General features: G+C 38.3%; 2 protein-coding genes across 2 annotated transcripts in view; both read left to right on the top strand.

The window, feature by feature from the left end:
* The window catches only part of LOC134742628 (uncharacterized), a 28,024-nt gene extending 23,574 nt beyond the window's left edge, over positions 1-4,450 (top strand). The window contains exon 2 of the mRNA XM_063675805.1: positions 2,190-4,450. Within this exon, the coding sequence (XP_063531875.1) occupies positions 2,190-4,337 (2,148 nt within the window). The 3' untranslated portion in view covers positions 4,338-4,450. The remainder of the gene's footprint in view (positions 1-2,189) is intronic.
* A 5,315-nt stretch (positions 4,451-9,765) lies between these two features.
* LOC134742636 (cadherin-23) overlaps positions 9,766-24,162 on the top strand; it is a 30,802-nt gene continuing 16,405 nt past the window's right edge. The window contains exons 1-10 of the mRNA XM_063675812.1: positions 9,766-9,926; positions 18,026-18,236; positions 18,870-19,013; positions 19,340-19,488; positions 20,772-20,900; positions 21,124-21,342; positions 21,780-21,992; positions 22,208-23,032; positions 23,200-23,395; positions 23,755-24,055. Coding sequence (XP_063531882.1) covers positions 18,026-18,236; positions 18,870-19,013; positions 19,340-19,488; positions 20,772-20,900; positions 21,124-21,342; positions 21,780-21,992; positions 22,208-23,032; positions 23,200-23,395; positions 23,755-24,055 — 2,387 coding nt within the window. The 5' untranslated portion in view covers positions 9,766-9,926. The remainder of the gene's footprint in view (positions 9,927-18,025; positions 18,237-18,869; positions 19,014-19,339; positions 19,489-20,771; positions 20,901-21,123; positions 21,343-21,779; positions 21,993-22,207; positions 23,033-23,199; positions 23,396-23,754; positions 24,056-24,162) is intronic.

Genomic DNA, 24,162 nt, shown 5'->3' with positions numbered 1-24,162 from the left:
CGCACCGCCCCGCCCCGATTCGAATTAACTCGCCCCGCGACAGCAGATTGACGGCCGTTTGCCGGCCGCTAAGTACTATTTTCAAGCAACTTACTCACACTATGACGCATGACGCGTGTGCAGACGTGTCGATCACACACAGAAACGCAAGTGATTTTTGATGTATATTAGCGTATCCGCCCTGTGCCAAAGGTCTGCTATGACTGCTACAATCATCAGCAATAAAAACAGGTTGTACTGGCTGGAGCCACGGGTGGGTTAAATTAACAAATTTCTAACTGTTCGGCATAGGTATATTGCTGAGTATTCACCGTCCAATTGCAAAGACATGAAGTTCACTGTCGGGCAGTTAACCCTTTACTGCATGTGACATAAAATTATTTGCTTAAATGAAATACTTTGTTTGAACTTAAATAGATGTCAATAAAGTTGAGCTGCCATATTTGGCTTCGTATGTACTATAGGGTTAGGGTGTTGCTGATCTGCGTCTCTGCCTCACTCAAATATCGCCAAAACCTGCAAAAGATAAAAGGTGTCCTTAGTATGAAGAATTCCGAAACTGTATGAACGGGTAATGAAAGCTGCTACAGAATTCTTCATACAAAGAATCCGTTTTCATTGTTTGCTTAGTTGAAAACACTTATGAATATCGGCATAAGTTTTTTGTTTAATTCCGTACCTACTGCTTATTGGCAAACCAATTAATTACTAGTTCCGAAAACACTATTAACCTTTCGTATGCCTTGTTCCGTATACGTCCCACACTATTTGGACTGTAATTTACAATTTCAAGGTTATTAATTCAGTAGCAAATTTTTGACAGGGGCATACGAAGGGTTGGTTATTAGTATGATACTTAATTATAATTAGCTAGTTATGTGTTGTTTTCTAATAAATTTACTGAAATTCTTATCTAAAAGTATTAATGGCCAAGCGAGCACTACTATTTTAATTTTAGCGACACGATTTCGGAATCGCGCTATAATACATATAACAATGTTTTGTCGTATTTTGTCGGCTCGTCTGCTCGTTTGCTGACTATCACATAAAATAAAATAAAATATGCCCGTACTGACATATAAACACATATGTTGCATTTCTGTGATAAAATTATCGCACGACAAAAAATCGTAGTGCGCGCTTGGCCTTAGAATCGTTTATATTCATTGTAATTAATGACACCAATAAAAAAATACGATTCAGATTGCCCTTTTTTTCAACTCATGACAACATCAATTCTACAATCATACATATTTTATTTATTCGAATTTAAACTATCGTGAGACATATTAACTTAACTAACTTAGCGGTTTCACTCACGTGTTTTTAGTCACTCGCGCGACATGTTTCGGAGAGCCTAGGTCTCCATTTTCAAGCACTAACAGTAACAGGCTCTCCGGAACATGTCGCGCGAGTGACTAAAAACACGTGAGTGAACCGCTAAGTTAGTTAAGTTTATTTATTAGTTTTTATCAAGCAGAAACGTCTGCGATCGATGCTGTTAAGCTTAGAATAAATTTAAAAGTGGAAAAATTACTGCACGGCCTCTGGATAGGATCCAGAGACCGTGAGTTCAAGTCTCATCCAAGGCAGTAATTTTTCCGCTTTTAAATTTAAGTTTATTTATTATTACCTCATTGTTACTAGCAACATACTGTATAAATAAATAATATGACACTTGTGAACACAGCACGAATGTATACATACAATAAAATAATAGCAACCTGAGTAATGGACAATAACCAGTTAACAATGCCTTGTTATTTATTTAATCTTAACTGCATAACACATGATATAGTACAAATGGCGCACTTGATACCTTAAGGCATTTTCTATCAGTCAAACAATGGGCTAAACCAGAAAGATTAAGTAGGTAGACGAGAAGTAAATAGTAGTATTCATATATTTATTGCATCCATTGGTAGGTACACAGGTGTTTCACATGGGCCCTGGTAGGGAACGGCAATATTCTTAAATATGTGACGTTTTCAACCAAAAGGTACCACATTGTCGCTAGTCGATAAGGTTGATTTCAAATTGAAGCTATATGGAAATAGCGCCTTATTGACAACCGACAATAAGTACCCTTGGTTGAGAATGGCACATATAAAGATTGAGTTATGTACAATAATAAGTAATTCCCTGTTTAAACGTAACGTTTCTAAACATATTTATTTTTTTATTTTTAGGTAATTCTACTAATCTACGAATACGGGATTGCAGTAGAATCTAGCATAGTACAAAATATCTACAGTTATGGAAACTTGAGTTTGAATGGGAGCTCGGACTTGCCAGTTGCCGATCGCCTGGACAGGAGCTATTTCGGCTTCGACCAGGATTACTACGAACGCATGCCGCTCCTCGTCAATGCCATGCAAGAAAACCACTACATCGACCCTTTCGTAGAAATATCTGTCCCTACGAAAAGAGCACGACTCCTTAGAAACAAAACGAAAACCACAAAAACGACGTCCATCAGAAGAACGAGCCCGAGACCGTTCATTTTTGAATTAAGAAGCCCCACACCAACACCTTTTAGTAGAAACTTCGGTTCTAAAAGCTGGGTCGAAAGCTACCGCAACGCGCAGAGGCTTGAGAATCTCCAACAAGTCATACAGTATCTCGAGAGGACTATTAATGCTAAATTTGGAGATCTACACGAGCTACCCTCTAATCCAAGCACTCATATAGCGTTTTCTGGAGTATATGTTAAACCGTCAGCAGAGACCAGTAAGGAAGAGAAACCGACAACATCCACATTAGATTTATTATCGCAAAGTTCTAAAGCAGAAACGAGAAATCACGTGTCAGACCCGCTTTTCAGTTTCAAGCCTGATAGTCCAGGTGACGTAAATCTGTTAGCGGATGGATTCTTAAGATTCGCCCCAACCCCGACTTTGGACAAGCCAACCACACCGATGTTCAGACCGATACGAAAGAAACAAGACAATGACGACAAGAATGTTGTTGATGCGCAAGCGAGCGAAATCAAAAACATCGAGACGTCGACTGTTGACAAGCCGAATTCCTTCAAAGTTATGCTGAATTACGTTCCAACGAAAACAACTATAGACTATTCTCCAAGCGACGGAACTTCCTCAGCTATCAACAAAGTATATTTTACAACATCACGGCCTGTTAGATTTCAATTTAAGAGGAAATCAAACGGACCCGTTCGGCGTATGTATATGCCGAGAAGTTTAAAAAGACCTATACTTAATAAAACAAAACCTCCTCCTCAAGATATTTTAAGGAAATCGAGCCCAAACAAAGAAGCGACAATGATCGTTCATGTAAATCTGTATCCTCAGAGGACGGTAGTAAAAGAGGTCGGTAATGTTACTGAAAATAAACAAGAATATACGACCACTCCAGTAACCACCACCACACAAGTCAATACAGGTAGACCTTTAACGCAAGCCCCAGAGTTATCCTTCCCACAAGTAGAGGATCATCATGTGGGAAGTTCAGGCATCATACCAGTGGAGTACGGGACAGTACCTCCGTCACCCCCACCCCCTGTGACGCCTTTTATTCCAACCTTTGAAACCACAGTATCAAGTACCAGTGAAATCTACTCGTGGCCCACACATCCACCAGATGTAGTCAAGTTTAGTGCTGAAGATGCTAAGGTCCCTGATCATTATCAAAGATTAAAAGAAATGGAAAGTGGTAGTTACACAACTGAAGTAAACAGTCGGACATTGAACCTCCACGACGTAAAGTTTAAAGACCATTATGATCAGTTAAAACAAGTAGAAGCTGGTAATGGGCCAAATGGTTATAATAATAGAGATTTTAATTCTGAGGAAAGAGAAATTTTAAATCATTATGGAAGATTCGGGGAAAAGGAAATAGGCAATAGTTACCCTGTTAATATTGATAGTAGGCCGATTAATACTGAATATACTAAGTATATTGATGCCCATCGAAGATTTCGCGACATGGATTTTAGTACTAGTACCCCAACTGGAATGAACAGAAGAAATTATGGAGACAGTATAGAAATCCAAGAAAATGTAGAGCCCTCAACACTAGTAGTGAAACTCAAAAATGAAATAAAACTTACGACAACCACTACTCAAGAAACAATATCAGAAGTAGAAGATTCTGATGAAACTACAACAGTACAAACCTATGTACCGCAAATAAACGGTCACTATAGGAGCGTCAACCAAAACTCAAGAATGATCAATGATTGGTTTGATAAAGACTATGAAAATGATAGGAAAAAAAGATTAGAAATGACAGTCACAGGGTTGAAGAAACCAACATATGTAGAAATAAAGCGAAATAATACTAACATCCATAATAATGAAAATAAAGATGAAAATTAATAGATTATTATTTTCTTAATCTTGTGTCCCACCGACTTTACCTAATGTAATGTATATATTTAATTTATAGTTTTCTATGTGGGGCTGTAGCTGTAGATAATTTTGTAAATAAAAATATTAACTTATTTATTCTTGTTTTATTAAAAAAAATATGAGTTTGACTCACAAAGCTTATAAAATATATAGGTACAGTTTGTAAGCATAAATGAGTAGCTATTCGGACAAGATCTAAAAATCATATCCCCTCCCCCCCCCCCCTACCTTATTCATACAACTTTACAAGCCTCAATTTTATTAGTGACTTAATTCATATTTTATCCCTTTCTTACGAATACATAAAATTAATAGTTATTGTTTATTGGTTTGCCAAGCCAGAATAGTTTAGTTAGTCCATTGGTTGACTATTACCCGGCCATTAGTAGGTACTATCTTGCATTGTGAAATAAAACTGTCAATAAACTCAACGAATGCCAGCCAACCCAATTGGTGCATTAAATTAAAAGTTTACACTTGTTTTAATAACATTTTATATACAAGTTATAAAGTAATTATTTTTTAGCTTAAATAAAAAAAAATAAGCAGTGATCGACTTCATTACATCCTGTATAGCCCATTCCATCAACTTTCACAGGCCTTTTTTTATTTTCATGTTGAAGCGCCATCTATGAGCAAGGCTGTAAACTACGTGCAAACGCTCCTGACAACTTGCGGCTGTGATTGAGGTGAGTTGCGCGTGAGCGTGCGCACAGGCTCTTGTTGTTTTACAACTTGATGTTGCTTAGAATTAATCTTCATAGATGGCAGTAGTAAGTCAAACTTAACTCTAGGTAAGCCGGAGCTGATTTGGCGTACTTAATACATAATCTTCATCAACCAAACAGTTGTAGGATAAGATTCACGATTGGCTTGTAATACGCAGGCGTAGTTCATTAAACATATTGACCGTTGACGTAAGTTAAGAATTTGATAATTGAAACTACCCATACTACTGAACATTGCTGAATCCAAATTATTCATTTTTCATTTCCCCAGGTTGATTTAGAAAAAACAAATAAACCATAAAGGTGACAGTCCATTTCTGACCGCAGCTGCGCGACTGCACCGACACTACTGCAGCGGCCTGAACGCGTCGGTGTTATTGTCAATTTCCATAGTAAAATGAATGACGTTATCGACTGCACGTAATATGGTGATTTTAACGTTTTCCCGACCGCAGCTGCACTACTGCTCCGACACGTCGGTGTTATTGTCAATTTCCATAGTAAAATGAATGACAAGACTGACCGCACGTAGCATGGCCATTTTTGCGTATTTGGTGTATTATTGCAACTGCGGCTGCAGACCGCACGTCAAATCTGTCACCTGCACTGAAATGTCTTTGGTCACAGATATTAGTAGTTCTAAGCAAAGAGGATATAACCACTACGTTCTAAGGAGCTTATTACACCCACGGACAAAGAATCCCGATGGTACAGTCGCCATATATCGCAGATATATCGGGGCGGCCAAGGAGCTCACACATATCTAAACACGCCTTTATTGTCAAGGCGCTAGAGTGCATGTTCAGATATTTCTAGCACCTCGGTCGCTCCGATATATCCGATGGCGACTGTAACTTTTTTGCTAATATAGGCTCAATATAGGCCCTAGGAGGATATAACAAAACGGAGTAGCCATTGGCATTCCCCTCTGTCGAAAATAGTCGGCCAATGGTCATACACAATGTATGGACTGACGTTTATCTGACATGGCTATTTTGACGTTACGTATACATTTGACGTTCCCCTCCCCCGCAAAAATTGGCAGACGTTTTTGTACCGCAAATTACAGACGTGGCGGCTCCGTTTGGTAATATCCTCCTAGATTGAGCCATGTCACAGAGCCAGTCAGGAAACTAGAATGATAGGTCCGAAAAGGGAGCGTCAAATTTGGAAGTTAACTATAGTCTGGCAAACACTTCGAGCAACACCGGCTTCCGACACGTCGGAAGGGAGGAGCCCAAGCGATATCTTACCGTACAAATCGTTCTGCCATTTTTTACGGAGGAAAACGTGCACACAGTCGCACTTCTCACTCACTACTTACAAAATCCAATCTCTAATGATGACACAAATACATAGAAAATGACACACGTCAAAGACAAGTCTTGCACACCTCGATCTCTTTATAATAAAGAGCGCATTACACAATTATTGTGTGCAACACGAGGTGTGTGTTGTACGTACCGCGCTAGTTGTATGCATGCACAATTGATCTTGTACCTCGACAGAGGGGAAATAGTGCGAATGCCGACTCCCTTCCGTGTTGCTCGAAGGGCAAACCCAATTTGTCAGTAAATAAGAACAACCAAAAATCTACTCATCCATTTCCTTTGGGTGCTATAGTATACTAGCCCAAGACAAAGATAGTATATGATTCTCTCTGTCTATTTCAATTGAGACAGTCCCTATATTTTCCTATGTGATTTTTTTAACATTCCATGATAAATTCATTATATAAACTGTTCTTATATTTTTTCGTAGTTTTGCGAAGATAGCCATAAGGCCTATAAGCTCGACAGGGCACGAGCGATAGAGAGGCAAATAGAATACCGAATATTCGGCAAAGTGGCCGAATAGGCCGAATACCGAATAGTTGCGAATATTCCTGGCAACTCTAGTCGTAATATCATAGTATAGTTGGTCATCTAATGTTTGAAATGAGACAGTCCTTTGACAAACTATAATTATATAATGTCGTTTATGGTGACACTTTCTCATTTTGTCATTGCAAAGCCATTTCTGAGCTAAATAAAAGAAGCAATCGTTAATTTTTATTACAAGGGGCAAAGATGTTGTTTAATATTTCATGGTATTGATACCCAAACGTACGAATGGATACAAAATTGAACTACGAGAGAAGCGAATGGTTTAAAATTTAGAATATTGACAGTTGCGGGGATCTCAAGGCATGAGGGTTAAACAAACTTTGTTACAGTGCAACACGTAATTTTTCATTACACCAACACGAGGAAACCATTTATTATTCAAATTAATTTATTAATAGTTCTTTCTATCGGCCAAGGTGAGGCAAATAGCTTAAGGATTTCTTGTCTCGCCCGTCAAGTTTTATATGGATGGTGCGGTCATATCATGAAGAGTGGGACACCTGCAACACGAGAGGAATTATAAGATTTAAATTTGTGTTTCAGTTTGAAATACGAAACTGGACAATATGAAGTGTAAATTGCGCAATTACTTATAGCTCTTACAAATTAGTTTTATTCATCATACTTCACTGTTAGGTACCTAAAGAAAGTAAAATTTACTTAATATGGATACTTAGAAAGATAAATCTGTAATATTTTGCTAATACGGAACGACTGTCTGCCCACCATTGGATAATTTATTGTTACGTGTCGCATCGCCATCTCCGGAACCCACGAATCACTGCAGAAATCAATGAAAAACCTGATAAAGAGCCTACTGGCATGGTTTTGAGGGGACGTTTATCACAGACTTCTAAATCCAGCCGCACGTTTCTGACGGCCGAGTAGGTACCTATACTTGATGCAGGTGGATTAAGTAGTATATATCACGATCTACATGAGTCCCGTTTGCGTCGGCTTGCTGTGTGCGGTGGTCACGCATTCAGGCAAGAGGATGGGGAAGAAAATTTCACAATGTGATCTTACCTTAATGTTAAGAATAATATTTTTCCTCTGCATTAATTTCATTTGAGGAATTTGGTTGTATTTCGTCAATTATTAAGTCTCATTCAATGTTGAATTGCTTTTCGTTTAATGGGCAATATTCCCTGAATAAACGATCACCATTAAATATCAGATTTTATATTAATATTGCGTAGCTGCCTTCGTCGGACTCTGACTATTGTACTATTGTAGAAAGGCAAACTGGTCTTCTTTTTCATGTAACATGTAGCATTATCGTTACTCGCTTCTTCTCGTAAAAAATACAAAAATAAAATAAGTATTTTATTTGTACGTCTGCCATTATATGACTTGACATTGACAAGCCATCAACGAACGCTGTCGCGACTGCACGCCGCAACAGCAGCAGTCGTGCTGCTACAGTAGTGCTGGACCGCGTAACGTCGCAACTGCAGTGCAGCGGCAGTCATAAATGGACAGTCACCTTTATTTGTTTTTTTACCGTGGCCCTGATTATCCATTACAATCACGCCTATCACAGAATTATTTATGATTATAATGCTAAATACGTGAACATTCTGTGATGGCTGTATTTTAATAATTCATGAACGTGACTTATTTGCAATTGCGTGGAAAGTGCTGGACGTGGGTTAGTGCAGGCAGTTATACAGGGTGAAATTTAGATGGTGAAGACAAAAAGGAATATTAATATTATATAAAAATAGACAATTCAATTCCATATTTGATTAGTCAGGCCAGTCAAGCCAGGTTTTAATTTTTTTTGACTCATTTTTATATTTATTACTAATTGCATTTTTTTATATGGGAGGCGTACCTACAAGCAGTAGAATCACCTGATGGTAAGCGTCACCCAGGACACCTTTAACACCAGAGGGGTTTCAAGTACGTTGCCGGCGTCCGGAAATACCGCAGGCGACAGTTATGAATACTAAACTAAAGTTATTCCTCGTTAATGCCCTAGATAGTTGAATGATACCTTGATTGGCCAATTTTCTATCAAATCATCCTGTTTATGTACCAATTTTGTTCTAAAATGACAAATGATCAGACAAATTATGGCAATAGAACTGCCATTTTTAGTATCTATGACATAAAAACAAGGATTAAGTAAGTAAGTTAATCTAGGGAATCTAGTATTCCTAAAATACTAAGGTATAATATAAATATCTCACATAACCGAGATCCCATTTCCCACATAGACCTCTCACCTTTCCCAACAATGACCTCATTGTCTTGCCCTCCACCATATGACCCACTATCCATCTCTTTCACTCCCACGTGACCCTCATCTGTCTATCTCAAGTCTTATCCATTGCCCAAGCGCATAAAATATAACCAGTATAAAAGCGATCTGCGATTTTATATATTTGTAAGAGATCTAAGCTCACATTACGATGGTTAGTTGAATTTGCTTGGGAATTCGACGCTCACGCATCTCAAGTAAAACCCCGTTACTTTTACCTTCGGTGCTAATACAAAAACTTGCCTTACGCAGGTGTCATAAAGCGAAGTAAAAACCAGCATAACTATGACCTTGAAATTCCAAGCAAATGTAGGTAGAAATGAGAACGTGCTTATGATGGTTCTGTTGAGCGCTCGTTTGTCTAACGCCCGGTATGTGAGAAGAATATATTCATTCGCAAAAAGGCTGTATCTTGCAGATACTCAACGAAGGAGCTGAGAAATATATCGATCTTACTCTAACTTACTATAATAATGCTGGTTGAATAAGACGGAATATAACGAGTTTTTGTACCGGTGGTGCAAGTTTTGACAGTACGGTTTGAACGCAGAGGAGTTAGAACGTAACAAATATGTTATAAAAATAAATGTTATTAGTGTTTATAGTGTGTTTTAGTGCTAATATGTTTTGTGTGGTGTAGTTTAGTGATATTGGCATATAAGGGATTTGTTTGAAGGTAGGTTACCGTTTTATTTGCTACTTACAGTTATGTTTACAATAGACGGAACTTTCTTTGAGTCATCAAGGCCGTTTTTTTTAGAGTGCTTTGCGCAATAATATTAGTAAGGTCTTTATTCTTAGGTCTTTTTAGTACTAGATTTAAATGTTCCTATACTTACATTTTAAGGCGAAATTAATAATTCTAAGTGCACATATTTAGTTACTAAGGAAACTGAGACCTAGAACTCTATCGCAATAAGTTTTTATTTAGGTTTGACACTTTTAAACGCGAAAGGGTTTCCAATTTTAAATGACAAGGTTGTATAGAACTAATCAAGCCTGTAGTTAAACGAGGTACTCATGTACCTTTTTATATCATATGATATTATATCATTTATTCAGTAATTATCATATATTGTCATTGGTATATACATTTCACTTAAAGAAAAGTTAAGAATAAAATAATAATAACCAAACCTGTGACTCCTGAGGTTAAATAAATAATAAAGTAGGTACTGTAGATTGTATTATAATCTTATATAGTTGGTCAAACCAAATTGTCAGTAAATAAGAACAAAAAAAAAACTATACTCATCCTTTTCTTTTGGGTGCTAGTACTAGTGTAAGACAAAGATAGTATGATTATCTCTGTCTATGTTTTAAATGAGACAGTCCTTTGACAAACTACACATCTTAATTATTTTGAGTTAGAGGCATTGATGAACATCGAGTTTTACGGTCAGTTCAGTGGACCCATTTTTCTTTGTCACCCTGTATATATGTTTTGGGTAGATTAGTAGGTAGGTAGGTACCTTCAAAACGTATTTTTATGTTCTTTGAGGTCTAGGTACTATAAAAAAATATGAAGGTAAGCTAAATGCCAAACGGTTAGCAATTTGCTAATTTAAACTACCCATGGCTCTATTACATTTTCATACAACAAATCTATTCCTTATTTTATTAATTATAAACAAAAATCTGGAAGCGTAACATACGATTATGTTTCCAATAACTTTATCAGTTATCTGTTACATTTGTTTGTGTTATTCTTTGTTAGGTACTTTGCAGAAAATAGATTGTAAGTAGATTAACAACAATAACAACTTAATTATCACGCAACGAGGCTTTTTTCAAGTTTTCGCGGACGTCCGGCTGCAACAACCGACGCGCGCGGACTGTCAGTAGCGACGGCCAACCTCGACGCTTGGTCGGGGTTCGGACACGCGAAGTAGATCCATTTGCGTCATCTATGGTATATTTGGGGCATTTTCTATAAAAAGGGACCTTATTGTCGATGGCGCTTACGCCGCACAGCGCCGCTCGGCATTGTATTTATATCGGAGCATCGTTTATAATAGCGTAAGCGTCAACGACAATAAGGTCCCTTTTTATAGAAATTAGAAAATAGCACATTTATGTCTGTGGTGATCGCCCACGTAGGACACTTCTATAGGTATCAAAACTATAAAAGAATTGATTCGCGCCGCATCGCTTCGCTTCGCGTTCGCGTGTTCGCCTACGCAGCGGCGTTAGGCTTTAAAATAGCCATTGCCGGTGTAGCTGTAGATGTAGGTAGTTCACTGTGACACTGACCGGGTACGAAGTGGCACAGAAATAAATGCTTTGACAGTTAAATACAATACAAGTCACCATTATAAATCTACGTTAACCGATCGATTGTTCGATTCCGAGGTCTCTGAACGAAAATACAGGAAATTACGATCACATTTAATTTCCCGCGTAATGCGCCATTTTCCACTGGTTCCTGCAGTTTTATTTTGTTCATTTTTAGGATTCCGTACCCAAAGGGAACCCTAGACCTAGAAACCCTATTACTATGACTCCATTGTCCGTCTGTCCGTCTGTCTGTCTGTCACCAGGCTGTATCTCATGAACCGTGATAGCTAGACAGTTGAAATTTTTACAGATGATGTATTTCTCTTGCCGCTATAACAACAAATACTAAAAACAGAACAAAATAAATTCTCATAGGTTCTCATAGTCCTCTAGATTCGTCATAAACCCATTTTAGACTACCTAAATCTTTTATCGTGCCATCCCTGTACCGTATTTATGTACTTACAACTACTGTAAGGTCTCTAAGTACCTTAACTCTATTTACTTACACTGCTCTATCGTGACTGAAAAGCTCTCTATTATACAACTAGCTTTTGCCCGCGACTTCATCTGCGTGGACTTAGTAACCCCAGCTAGAGTAAGAATAGCGCCTGGAGAAAGTCTTATAGCAATTATTCAATTTGAGCATATTATGCACACAAATTAGCAGACACTTCATTAATTATCTCAATTCCACCCCGCTTTTTACTTCCTTAAGGGATGATTTTCGGGATAAAAACTATCCTATGTCCTTCTCCGGGACTCAACTTATCTCTATGCCAAATTTCATCTAAATCGATTCAGCGGTTTAAGCGTGAAGAGGGAACACACAGACAGACAGACAGACAGACAGACTTTCGCATTTATAATATTAGTATGGAAGTATGGATTAGTATGGATGACACTATTGTATACAATACTTTTTCTACGATTTAAAATACTTAATACCTTTTCTACTATAAAATCTATATAAATAATTAAAGAAAATTAGGTAAGTATCTCAGTAGTACAAAAGACACCAACGCGTGCATAATATGTGGTATTTTCTATAAAAAGGGACCTCATTGTCGATGGGGCTTACGCCATTATTAACGATGCTCCGATATAAATACAATGCCGCGCGACGCTGTGCGGCGTAAGCGCCATCGACAATAAGGTCCCTTTTCATAGAAAAATGCCCATATATGAATAGGTATTACTTATGAAATAGTCGCGCGTGGTGTCTTTTCCACTGGACCGCGGTGCCAAGTGATTGGTCAAATTCATTATAGTTGACTAAACCGTTTCGAAATGAATATTATAGTTGAGTTGGGAGCCCATACATGAAAAGTACCCAATTACAGTTTAGTATAAGAAATCTTAATTCAACCATTACAGGTGACGAGTAGAAAAATAGTCTGACTTGCATAGCTACTTATTAACCAAATTGGGGTAATATTACTTTGAGACTAACGGGAACAAACGGAAAGAGAAACTTTTACCGTAATTTGGGGAGACTGTGAACGGAACACACACCTATGGGCCTTATGTGAATCAGAACTAGTGTATTTCTAGATGGATACAGTCTAAGGAAAAAACATGCCAAGAAAATCACGAAAATTTGATTCTGGATCAAATGGCACCACTACCTTTGGCCTACTCTCGTATAGAGGGTGCTGACGGTTTCGTTGGTTATTTAACAATTTTAACGCATATCAGTAAAAGAATATGGGCCAAAATCATATAAAAATAATTAATGCAAATTTTTAATTTAAATACATTTTATCGTAATTTTATAAATCTTCATTTTTAGTTTTAAAGCGTGTCGATAGATGGCAGTGAATTTACTGTGATTACAAAATTTACGCGGCACAGGATCGGTCGGAGTGGCGAGCCTTGGGGGAGGCCTATGTCCAGCAGTGGACGTCTATTGGCTGACATGATGATGATGACAAATTTTACTATGACAATACCGCTCTATCCTATTATATCCTCTTTGGTATTTCTAAGAATATGGTACAGTCAGGGGTGACATAAAGCAATACACGCTATAACGTCAAATAAGTTAGAAACTAGTCAAACCAACTTCATCTCCCAAAAAGTCTCGTGACACAACCTACCTACGTAACTCCGTAACTCCATATGCCAGTGACCCGTTATAACACCATCTAAACGCACATAAACGCGCAATTATCAACTCTTTCCCAATGCTGTAAGAGCTATTACGCAAGCATAATTATCGTGGTTTCTGTACCTAACAATAGTCGTGGGAAAATGAAGGTGTGGTGTTCCAAACGCTGATAAAAACAAATGAGTCCAACGCTAAGAAGAACCAATGTAAGTGTTTTCTTAGACCACGCATAGTTGTTAAAGCTCTGAGGTCAGGTTATACTGGTATTGTGAGAGTTTGACTCGGTAATGGATAGCAATATTACCAACCAAGGTTTCCCTCTGCAAAGTTTTTTTTTGTAAGGATTATGCGGTTATGGTTGGAGTTTGCTAAAAAACCGGACAAGTGCGAGTCGGACTCGCCCACTGAGGGTTCCGTACTTTTTAGTATTTGTTGTTATAACGGCAACAGAAATTAATAAATAATTTTTTTTTATGCTGCTCATTACGTAGGACTGAATCATGTATTTAGGAAACAATTTTGAATTATTAAAACGTCCCATTAAAATGAAATTATAAACAAAAGAACGAAAAAGAACGTTATAATACCGGTATTTTTGTATGGAGCAAATACCGGTTTCCGACCCCTGGTTTGTGTTTAATAGTCTCCATAATTTAGCTCCTTACACTACCTTTTGACTTTTGTATAAGTTCTACATTTCCTGCTACCCAAAGGTTGTCTGGAAGAGATCGCCTTTTTCAGCGATAAGACCGCCTGTTGTTACCTGGTTCTATTTTGCTTTAAAGTTTTACGTGTTTGTGAAATGTATAATTATTGTTGCAATAAAGAATATTTACTCGCTTAACTTACGTATACACTTACGTACGCCGCGCCAAATATACAGTCAACAAAACGTATGCTCTAAATTACTGCATTCAGTATAATTGTAATTTGTAACAAATGCATTGAGGCGTTGGATTGGATCACGTAATACTGCATAACAAATACGGATTTAAGGAAACCATGTTTAAACATTGGGTATTTAATGATATTCATTGGTTTGGTCAATTTACGCCTATTACCTATACATTTACAAGTTAGCCGTGACTTAGGGTGTTTAAACAGAATCGCCTTCCTAATAGGGGATATTACTGCAATGTTCTGCCACCAGAGTGCAGCACTAGCCTTTTAGCCAGTAACTTATACATACTGTACCTTTAACAGGTTTTCAGAGATAATAGAATTTAATATGACATTGATGCATCAAGGCGGTTTGTTTATAGAGGATCTACCGGGAAACGCGAATCCGAAATTTCGCTATCTGCCTATTTATCGCTCGAATATGCAAGTGACAGAGATGTTAGATAACGAAATTTCGATTTTCTTGTTTTGCGATAGACCCTCAGATTGTGATAGTGGCGCCCCCTACGCAGAGTTTCGCGTAATATTCCTTATATTACATTACATATTAATGTGACAAGGTATCGTTGTGGCATTCAAGGTTGAAATCAGATGTTTGACTTAGGTTGATGGTAGCAAAGTGACGTCAGCGACGTCATAATGACGTAATAATGACGTTGCTGACGTCATAATGACGTATAAATGCGGTTAGGGATACTTATATTTAGAATCCGAATTAAATAGAAACTGGCAACCTTAGAGTCGTACTTACTCAGATTAAGGCCTAAACTTCAACTGATTTAATACGAATCTGTTCTGGCCCGCCTAAAGGAAATTAGGGCCCAGAAACATAGCAACTACGCTATACTTACAATTAACTTATCTACACCAAGAATCTTTACACTGACCGCACTGAGAAAAATATTTACGCAATACTCCGTAATTGTTACAAACACCCATTAATACAATAGAATTAAGTACACAATTTAAAATTGTATTATTACCACATTTAGACTGAAATTTGAACACAGCTTGTTGCCATTTTGGTGAGGATGAGGATTTCATAAGTATAAAGACCATATTTTTAGGGCACCGTACCCAAAGGGTAAAAACGGGACCCTATTACTAAGACTGCTGTCTGTCTGTCTGTCTGTCTGACCGTCTGTCCGTCTGTCACCAGGCTGTACCTATAGTTCATGAACCGTGATAGAGAGTGTAAATTTTCACAGATGATGTATTTCTGTTATGTATAACAACAAATAAGTACTAAAAACAGATAAAATAAATATTTAAGTGGGGTTCCCATACAACAAACGTGAATTTATTGCCGTTTTTTTGCGTAACGGTACGGAACTCTTCGTGCGCGAGTCCGACTCGCACTTGGCCGGTTTTTTAACTGTATTGTTAACAGGTTAAAGATAAATTTGATGTACAGTTTGATCTAAATCAGAAATTCACAAGCGTCATTTTGAAGCTTGCAACCACACATTACGTCATTGCGCCAGAACCTAGTATCCATTTCATGTCTATTTTTGTATGCGATTTTGAACAGCGCGCCAAGCGGGACGTTTTGGAAACTCAAAATCCCATACAAAATTACACTTAACGCAAATGTACGTCATGTCACGCTATCAAATGAAATTAAATTTACACTAGGGTTACAGGTTACAGATGTGGTCGAGTTTGCAACAGACCACGATGTAAGGCAATTGTCTTAGAGAAGTGGGATAGTGGCACAGTGGTACATACAGTCGATATATCGGAGCAGCCAAGGTGCTCAAAAATATCTGAACACGCACTCTAACGTCTTGACAATAGAGGCGTGTTCAGTTATTTGTGAGCAACACGGCCGCTCAGATATATCTGACGGCGACTGTACAAGTTTAGTACGACTATGAATTGAACGCGGTGGCAATGTCCGAGCACGCACACATTCATGCACGCATAGGTACGTTTTGCGTATGCTACTGGACCCAAATATACAGATATATAGAAAAAAACCGGCCAAGTGCGAATCGGACTCGCCCACCGAGGGTTCCGTACTTTTAAGTATTTGTTGTTATAGCGGCAACAGAAATACATCATCTGTGAAAATTTCAACTGTCTAGCTATCACGGTTCATGAGACACAGCCTGGTGACAGACAGACGGACAGACAGACGGACAGATAGACAGGCAGACAGACAGCGAAGTCTTAGTAATAGGGTCCCGTTTTTACCCTTTGGGTACGGAACCCTAAAAAGTACCTACATATTACTATAATTTGTAGGTATACCAGAGTCTGCTACCATTAGGATAACACTTTGGAGCGTAACCAGATGCGTAAAAAGACCGGCCAAGTGCGAGTCGGACTCGCGTTTTAAGGGTTCCGTACATTACACAATTAAAACAATGTATTTTTTATGTGAAACGTGAGTCGTGAGTGAAATGTCTTTAAAAAACCCGTAGCGGTCGGATCAAAAACTATGTAATTAAGTCCGACTCACGCTTGACTGCACATTTCTAATAGGTTTTCCTGTGATCTATAGATAAAGATTTATTTTGTGTATTTTTTTTGAAATTTTTGACCCAGTAGTTTCGGAGATAAAGGGGTCATTTTTTGCCTATTTTCTTGAATAACTTCTAAACTGTTTATCCTAAAATTATAAAAAAAATATATTTGAGATTCTCATAATGAGCTCTTTCATTTGATATATAGCACGATATAGTTTGAAAAACTTTATATTTTAATTTTCTCATTTACCCCCAAAAAGTGGCCCCCGTGGTTAAAATTCATTTGTTTACGTTACATGTCCGTCTTTGGGTTACAAACTTACATATGTGTACCAAATCTCAACTTAATTGGTCCAGTAGTTTCGGAGAAAATAGGCTGTGACAGACAGACAGACAGACAGACAGACAAACGCACGAGTGATCATATAAGGGTTCCGTTTTTTCCTTTTGAGGTACGGAACCCTAAAAACAATAAAATGATGTACGATTAGCCGAGGTTCGAAAGTATTGTGATGTTTGTGTGGTAATAAGGCGAAACGGAATCGTGACCGCGTTACATTCTCTCACCAATCGTCTTTAATGAAATAGAGCATTTAGAGAGATCTATTGTGCGAGAATTTTTAACATTCTTTGCTGAACCAGAGTTTAGTAAGCTTCAAAATTGCGTAACTAAGTAGTTAAACAAACATTTGAAACATAATTTCATTCACAACGTATCAGCATTGCGATACAGCGAGGAAATGCCGCCAGCATCCTTGGTACAAAATGCCTCAAGGGCCTATTTTAGATTTAGCTAGTAATTAATTTCGTTTACGTAGTACCATTGTATATATCTTGTATGTTAATAAATATTTAATAAAAAAAAATAAAAAAACATTTGTACATAATATTTATTGTCTTCGGTTACCGCGAAACCCCACGTGCGCGCGGTGGGTTTTCATACTTTTATCATTCTTATACACATAACATTCCATTATTATAAAAATGTTTCACGTAGGTATCACCTTTCTTTCCCAGATGGCAGAAATAATCCCGAACCGCCGTAAATTCGCGATCATCGTCAACGAGCCGAACCCCCTCATCATTCTCCTTATCCTGACGCTGCTGGGGCTATGTTCGGCTCAGGTCATCAACAGAGCTCCTCACTTCGTGCCTCAAGCTGGTGACATGTCCCAGCTCAGTCTGCCGGAGGACACTCCTGTGGGAACACCAGTTTATCAGCTACAAGGTACAAAACCCCCTTTTAAAGGCAAAACATTTTTTAGACTCTCCAGCCCAGTCAAGTCCTGGCTGAAAACTGTTTATTATTCTGGCATCCTAGCATTTCATTCTGGTTAGCGATATGGTCCGTTTTCTAAAACTTTCTCGTTCATATCTCACGGTCTTCAATATCCTCTTTCATAATAAGTAAGACTATTGTACAACAAACGAACCAAGAACATCATATACCTATGGTGCAGAAGGGGGTGCAGGCAGACTGAAAAGGAGATGGAGTGACGACGAATTATATCCGAAATGGTGGGAACCATAGATATCTTTCTATGGTGGGAACATACCAACGACAGGGTCGAGTAGTAAAATCGAGGGAAGGCCTTTGCCCAACAGTGGGGCATTTTTATTAGCCAACTTGGTGTAGTTGGCTTATAAAAAAGGCTATTATACGCATATAATGTCTCGCAAACTCCAACTAGCACTTTTTGAACTTTTTCCTTCTACTCTAACGAATCCAGGCATAGCATAGTAAGCCATTTTTACTCACGTAATTGGCAGGTTTTTGCAAAACGTGGCTGTACCAGTGAATCAGACATTCTTTCATTATGTCTCAAGCATCACAAACATTAAATCTATTCTTTGTTTGCAGGCATAGACCCGGAGAACAGTCAGCTAAGGTACTCCATATCCGGACAGTTTTTCACCGTGGACTCCCTTACTGGCGTAGTGACGCTGGCCAAGAAGTTGGATCGCGAAGAGCAGCCGTCTTTGGAAGTCATCATCAGCATTACAGGTTAGTTTTTAGGAGCATAATAGGTACTCCCATAATCTCATAATAACAATTACAAGTGGTAATCGTATCTGACTCGTCCCGTCATCTTCTTTTCGTTCTGCTTTTCGCTCGGCGGCCCTCTGTGGTATCCCGTGGGTCCCACTCAGTAGCTATTTTGGCTTACATTGCTGAACGAATGAACAGTTCCTAAAATATCATGGTCTATCGAAGAATTTCTGTTTTAATCCAATGTTTTTTATTATGTTACATTTTTTTAGTCTGTGCTATGTTGTGGCACTAAATTTTAATAAATGTACATAATTTCTGTTATTTCATGTATTTTTCAGATGAAGGCATCGCTAACACAGACCCCAATACGGTGTCCCTCCGAAGAGTCATCCCAGTAAAAGATGTTAACGACAACCCCCCAGTGTTTCACAACAGACCGTACATACTCAACATTAGCGAAGCGACCCCCGTGGGCAGCGAGGTTGAGGTATGCTTCTATGAATGAATTAATGAATAATATTTATTTTAGTCCCATATTATGACATACAATTACAATTATAAATAATACATTATGTATGCGGTAACCCGGGTATGTCCTTAAACTACGTCCGGACCCGGGGTAATGTCCTTAAACTACGTCCAAAAGAGAGGTATGGGCACTGTGAATGACCTTTCGCTTTGTGTGGTAGGGCACAGGACAGCGGATGTCATTCCAGATCTAGACAGAGCCCAACTGGGGAAGTACCTCCACCTTACAGAAAACCGCAGCCAAATATCACTAGACCCTACTCATAGTGTTGTGTTCCTGCCGGTGAGTACGGTTGCCAGAGCTCAACGAGGGAGAGGAGTGTTAGGGTCGGCAACGCGCATGTAACTCCTTTGGAGTTGCAGGCGTACATAGGCTACGGAGACTGCTTAACATCAGGCGGGCCGTATGCTTGTTTGCCACCGACGTAGTATAAAAAAAATACAATTACATATAAGCAAATAAAACAATTAAAGTTACATATAAATAAATAAAACTTACAAAACTAATAACCTACCTACGTGGAGCGCGAGACATGTAGCTGCGTCTATCGACGCATCAGCGCGGAATCCCGAACGCGCTGAAGATCCCGTTGGTGCTGCAGCAAACTCGGGCTAGCAGGGAGGTGCACCGCTTGCGCATTATGGCAGCAAAATCATCGGTCGCCTCCGCAAACATACCCGACGCACTACAGTGCCGCGGCAACCCCAACAGAACCCTAAACGCGGTATTATATTGGACTCGCAAGTCGCTATATGCCCGCTGCGTCTAAATAATGAAAAATCTTAAATATCTATGGAAATAATTACGTGACGTTACATAATTTCTTTTCGTTTATCGTTTGTCGTTGTACGATTGTCATCTTAACTAGGCCCCGGGTACGGATATATTGGTTAGATATTTTTCTCTTACTCTTTCATGCGTCATTTTCACACTTAGGTACACACTTTTTAGAAAATGGCGGCCAAATAATGTAAATGAAAACTTTATCACATTCTTAAGGTGGCCACAATGTGAGCCGAAGTGTTTGTGTGATAAATTGTTGTATTAGTACCGATTTCAATCGTTAAGCGTTACCTTAAGCAAGTATACTTAAAATCAAAGCTTGGCGGGGTCGCCATGTAAGGTTTGTATTTGAATACGCAGATGGATTAAGAAGTTAAATGCAACATAGACTACTTACTAGCTATCTGCAAGATGTTGATGCACATAATTAAACTGCTAACCTAACGTTTTTTTTTCAGCTGAACCCAAAGATAATAGTGACGGACCGCGACGAAGGGCGCAATGCCGAGATCAAGGTCACGTGCTCCACCAAAGAGCGAGGCAGCGATGCTGAGGCTTGTGCCACCTTCCGAGTCGTTACTGACATGGTAAGACCTGTCATCATCATCATCTTAGCCTTTATCCCATGTGATAAATTGCTCATTTTCTCTCTATTTAACTAGATTTAGTTATAAAATTTAACATGTGTCAACATCTCTATTACCATAATTTATGGTAATAAAGATGTTGACACAGCTTATTATTCAGTACTTAAATAATAAGCTTCAATATCAGTATCTTTAATCATATATGACCCATTGAACTTTCCAGATTTCTCCAAACGAATTCCAAGCACGACTATTCATCCAACGACCACTAGACTATGAGAGCCGTTCAGCCTACGTGTTAAGTTTAGAAGCAGCTGATGCTTCTGACAAGCCTTTACGCACTTTTGCCAGTGTAGCAGTTGCTGTAAGGGACGTACAGGACCAACCACCAGTATTGATCAATGCGCCATATTCGGCTACAGTACCAGAAAATACTCCACCGGTAAGATGATATTACCTGCTAAAGGATTTGCCACACTGGATGCGTTCTGTGGTCAGCAGGTCAAACCCGTATTAACCTTTGAAGTTGAAGTTTGACCTGACCGCTGCCTGCAGAACGCATTTAGCGTGGCAAATCCTTAAATGTTACATTATCTAGTGTAGCTTGGCCTGTTTAGCTTAGAAATGACTGATGTAAGATACTAGGTCTACTATCTTCTATTATCAACTTTATTTACCACTGAGGTGGAAACCATGGCTGGATTATGAGAGCTCAGCCTTCTAAGACTTATTTTCTATGTATAGCTTTATCTACGTCTGAAATAGAAAAAATTGCGTGACTATTTATACAGGCTCAGCCGAGTTTGAGGACGTTTAACTTTATGTTTTTTGCCGCAATAAACCTTTTAACTAATAATAACCGAATTTCCTATTTTCCAGAACACCAGCATAATGGAAATAGTAGCTAAAGACGGCGATACAGCGCACCCACGACCAGTCTTACTGACCCTTGAAGGTGACAGTGAGCAGTACTTTAAGCTGCTGCCAGAGAGGCCTATCGGACGAGCTGTGCTGGTCGCTTCTCACAACCCTATCGATAGGGAGAGTGATGTCGTCATGCAGAATGGAGGAGTTTATAACTTCTTCGTTAAGGTAATTATCTTAATTAGCTTGAAAATTACCTTCGACGTGTGAATTTATTCGAGATTAATTTTCAGGCTTATTTATATGTGGTTAAATCCCGTTTTAGTAAAAAATAAGGTTCTAAAATCGTAAAAGTTGAAATCACTGATGAAATAATTAAAGATGTGGAAAAGATTATGCTATTTTAAACAGCGAGAAAATCTAATAACATACTTTTTCTTCAGGCTACAGAACTGATAAACAACGAAGTGCCATCCGACTATACAGTCACGCCAATAACTATAATAGTAACCGATGTTGACGATCATAAACCTAAATTTAATAAAGATCAATTTGATATTTCGATCCCAGAAAACATCGAAAACGGAAGTCCAATACCTGGTTTATCCATCTATGTTGAAGATAATGACATTGGGCAAAACAGCAAATATGATTTGTCTTTACGAGATGTTTTTAATTCGGAAGGAGTGTTTTCAATAAGCACAGACCATGGTGAAGGCAGAACTCCAATTAGTATAAAAGTAAAAGATTCTTCTCGACTTGATTATGATGTCGATGATGATGATAAAAGACTATTCAGCTTCGATATAGTATCATCTGTTGGTAATATAGAATTGAGTTCAGCACGAGTTAACGTAAAGCTTCTTGATATGAACGACAATGCACCAATTTTCGATCAAACAAGTTATAAATTTAATGTCTATGAAAATGCTCCCATTGGAAGTCTGATCGGTGATGTAGCAGCTACAGATAAAGACTATGGTATTTTTGGTGAAATCGAATACTCACTCACTGGTTTTGGATCTCATTTGTTCAAAACTGATAAAGCAAAAGGCAATTTGTACGTTGGTCAATTACTTGATTATGAAAAGCAGAAGAGTTACAGCTTGACGCTTATAGCGAAGGACGGTGGAGGTAAACTCAGTACTACCAGTGTGTACATTGAGGTTCTTGACGTGAATGATAATGCTCCTGTATTCGAAGTTCCTGAGTATAGTAGAACTATAAGAGATGGTGCGACTAGTTTTGAACCACAATTTGTGGTTACGGTAAGTAGTACATTAAAAACCAAATAAATGTATATACATATAACAAACAAATATCCCAATGAGAAGCGTAACAGAAAAGATTTCTGTCAAAATTTCTGATATTCATGCTTGATTATTATAATAAGGTTATAGATTATATTATAAAAATATATGATTTGCTTCGACAGGCTACAGATGCGGATGGTCCATCGCAAGGTGGCGGTCGAATCAAATATTCTCTAGAGTCTGATAACAGCATTACCCATAAAGGCAATGTATTTGCTATTGATGAAGATACTGGTGAGATCGTGATTCTTGAAAAGGTTGAAACCATGGACACTCCTAGAGGACAATATGAACTTGTTGTGAGAGCTACTGATTACGGTAAGTTCTTTTAAACTGATAATGATAGAATAAAAACGAATCTTAAGTGAAAATTGTTAAACATCTAAACTAAGACGAATTTAGATAATAGTACCTATGCCATAAAATGTTAAGCTATTACATCGTTCTTGGCACAAAGGACTGGCACAGCAATCCAAAGGGAAACGCGAAACTCGCTTATAGTAGAAACTCTTTCACAAGAGTCCGATCTAGAATAACGTGAATTTAACCTAAAATTGATGTTATATTAGTATGACTCACGACCGTTGAATTGAAATACGTTTAATACAATAGTTTAGACAGTTACTATTTCTTTCTAAATATTGACCACTTACGAATAAACTGTTTACTGGTTTTAGGTAAACCTCCTCTCCACAACGAAACCCGCGTCTACATCCGAGTAGGCGTGCCCGGCAACCAGCGCCCTACCTTCAAGGGCAACTACCACCACTACAAATACACCGTCAACCAGCAACCCGACATCAATGAGGATTTCACCTTCGAGCTCAATCCGATGAACTATAAAGCTAGCATCAAAGAAGATGCCAAGCCTGGGCAGAATGTTACGATGGTTGTGGCGAATGATCCGGATGGGTTGGATGATCTTTTGACGTATCACATTGTATCGGGATCTAAAGATAACTTCATTATTAATGAAAAGTAAGTGTTATATTGATAATATCTTTATTTATTTTTTGCGTTTATCATATATTTCCCTAAAAGCGTCATGTGGGTATAATTTCATTTGCTTAGGTGAATTGCGTAAT

This window comes from Cydia strobilella, chromosome 7 (assembly GCF_947568885.1).
Source record: "Cydia strobilella chromosome 7, ilCydStro3.1, whole genome shotgun sequence".
Taxonomy (NCBI): Eukaryota; Metazoa; Arthropoda; class Insecta; order Lepidoptera; family Tortricidae; genus Cydia; species Cydia strobilella.
The sequence above is the reverse complement of the archived record's forward strand: the minus strand, read 5'-3'. Positions and strand labels throughout refer to the sequence as shown.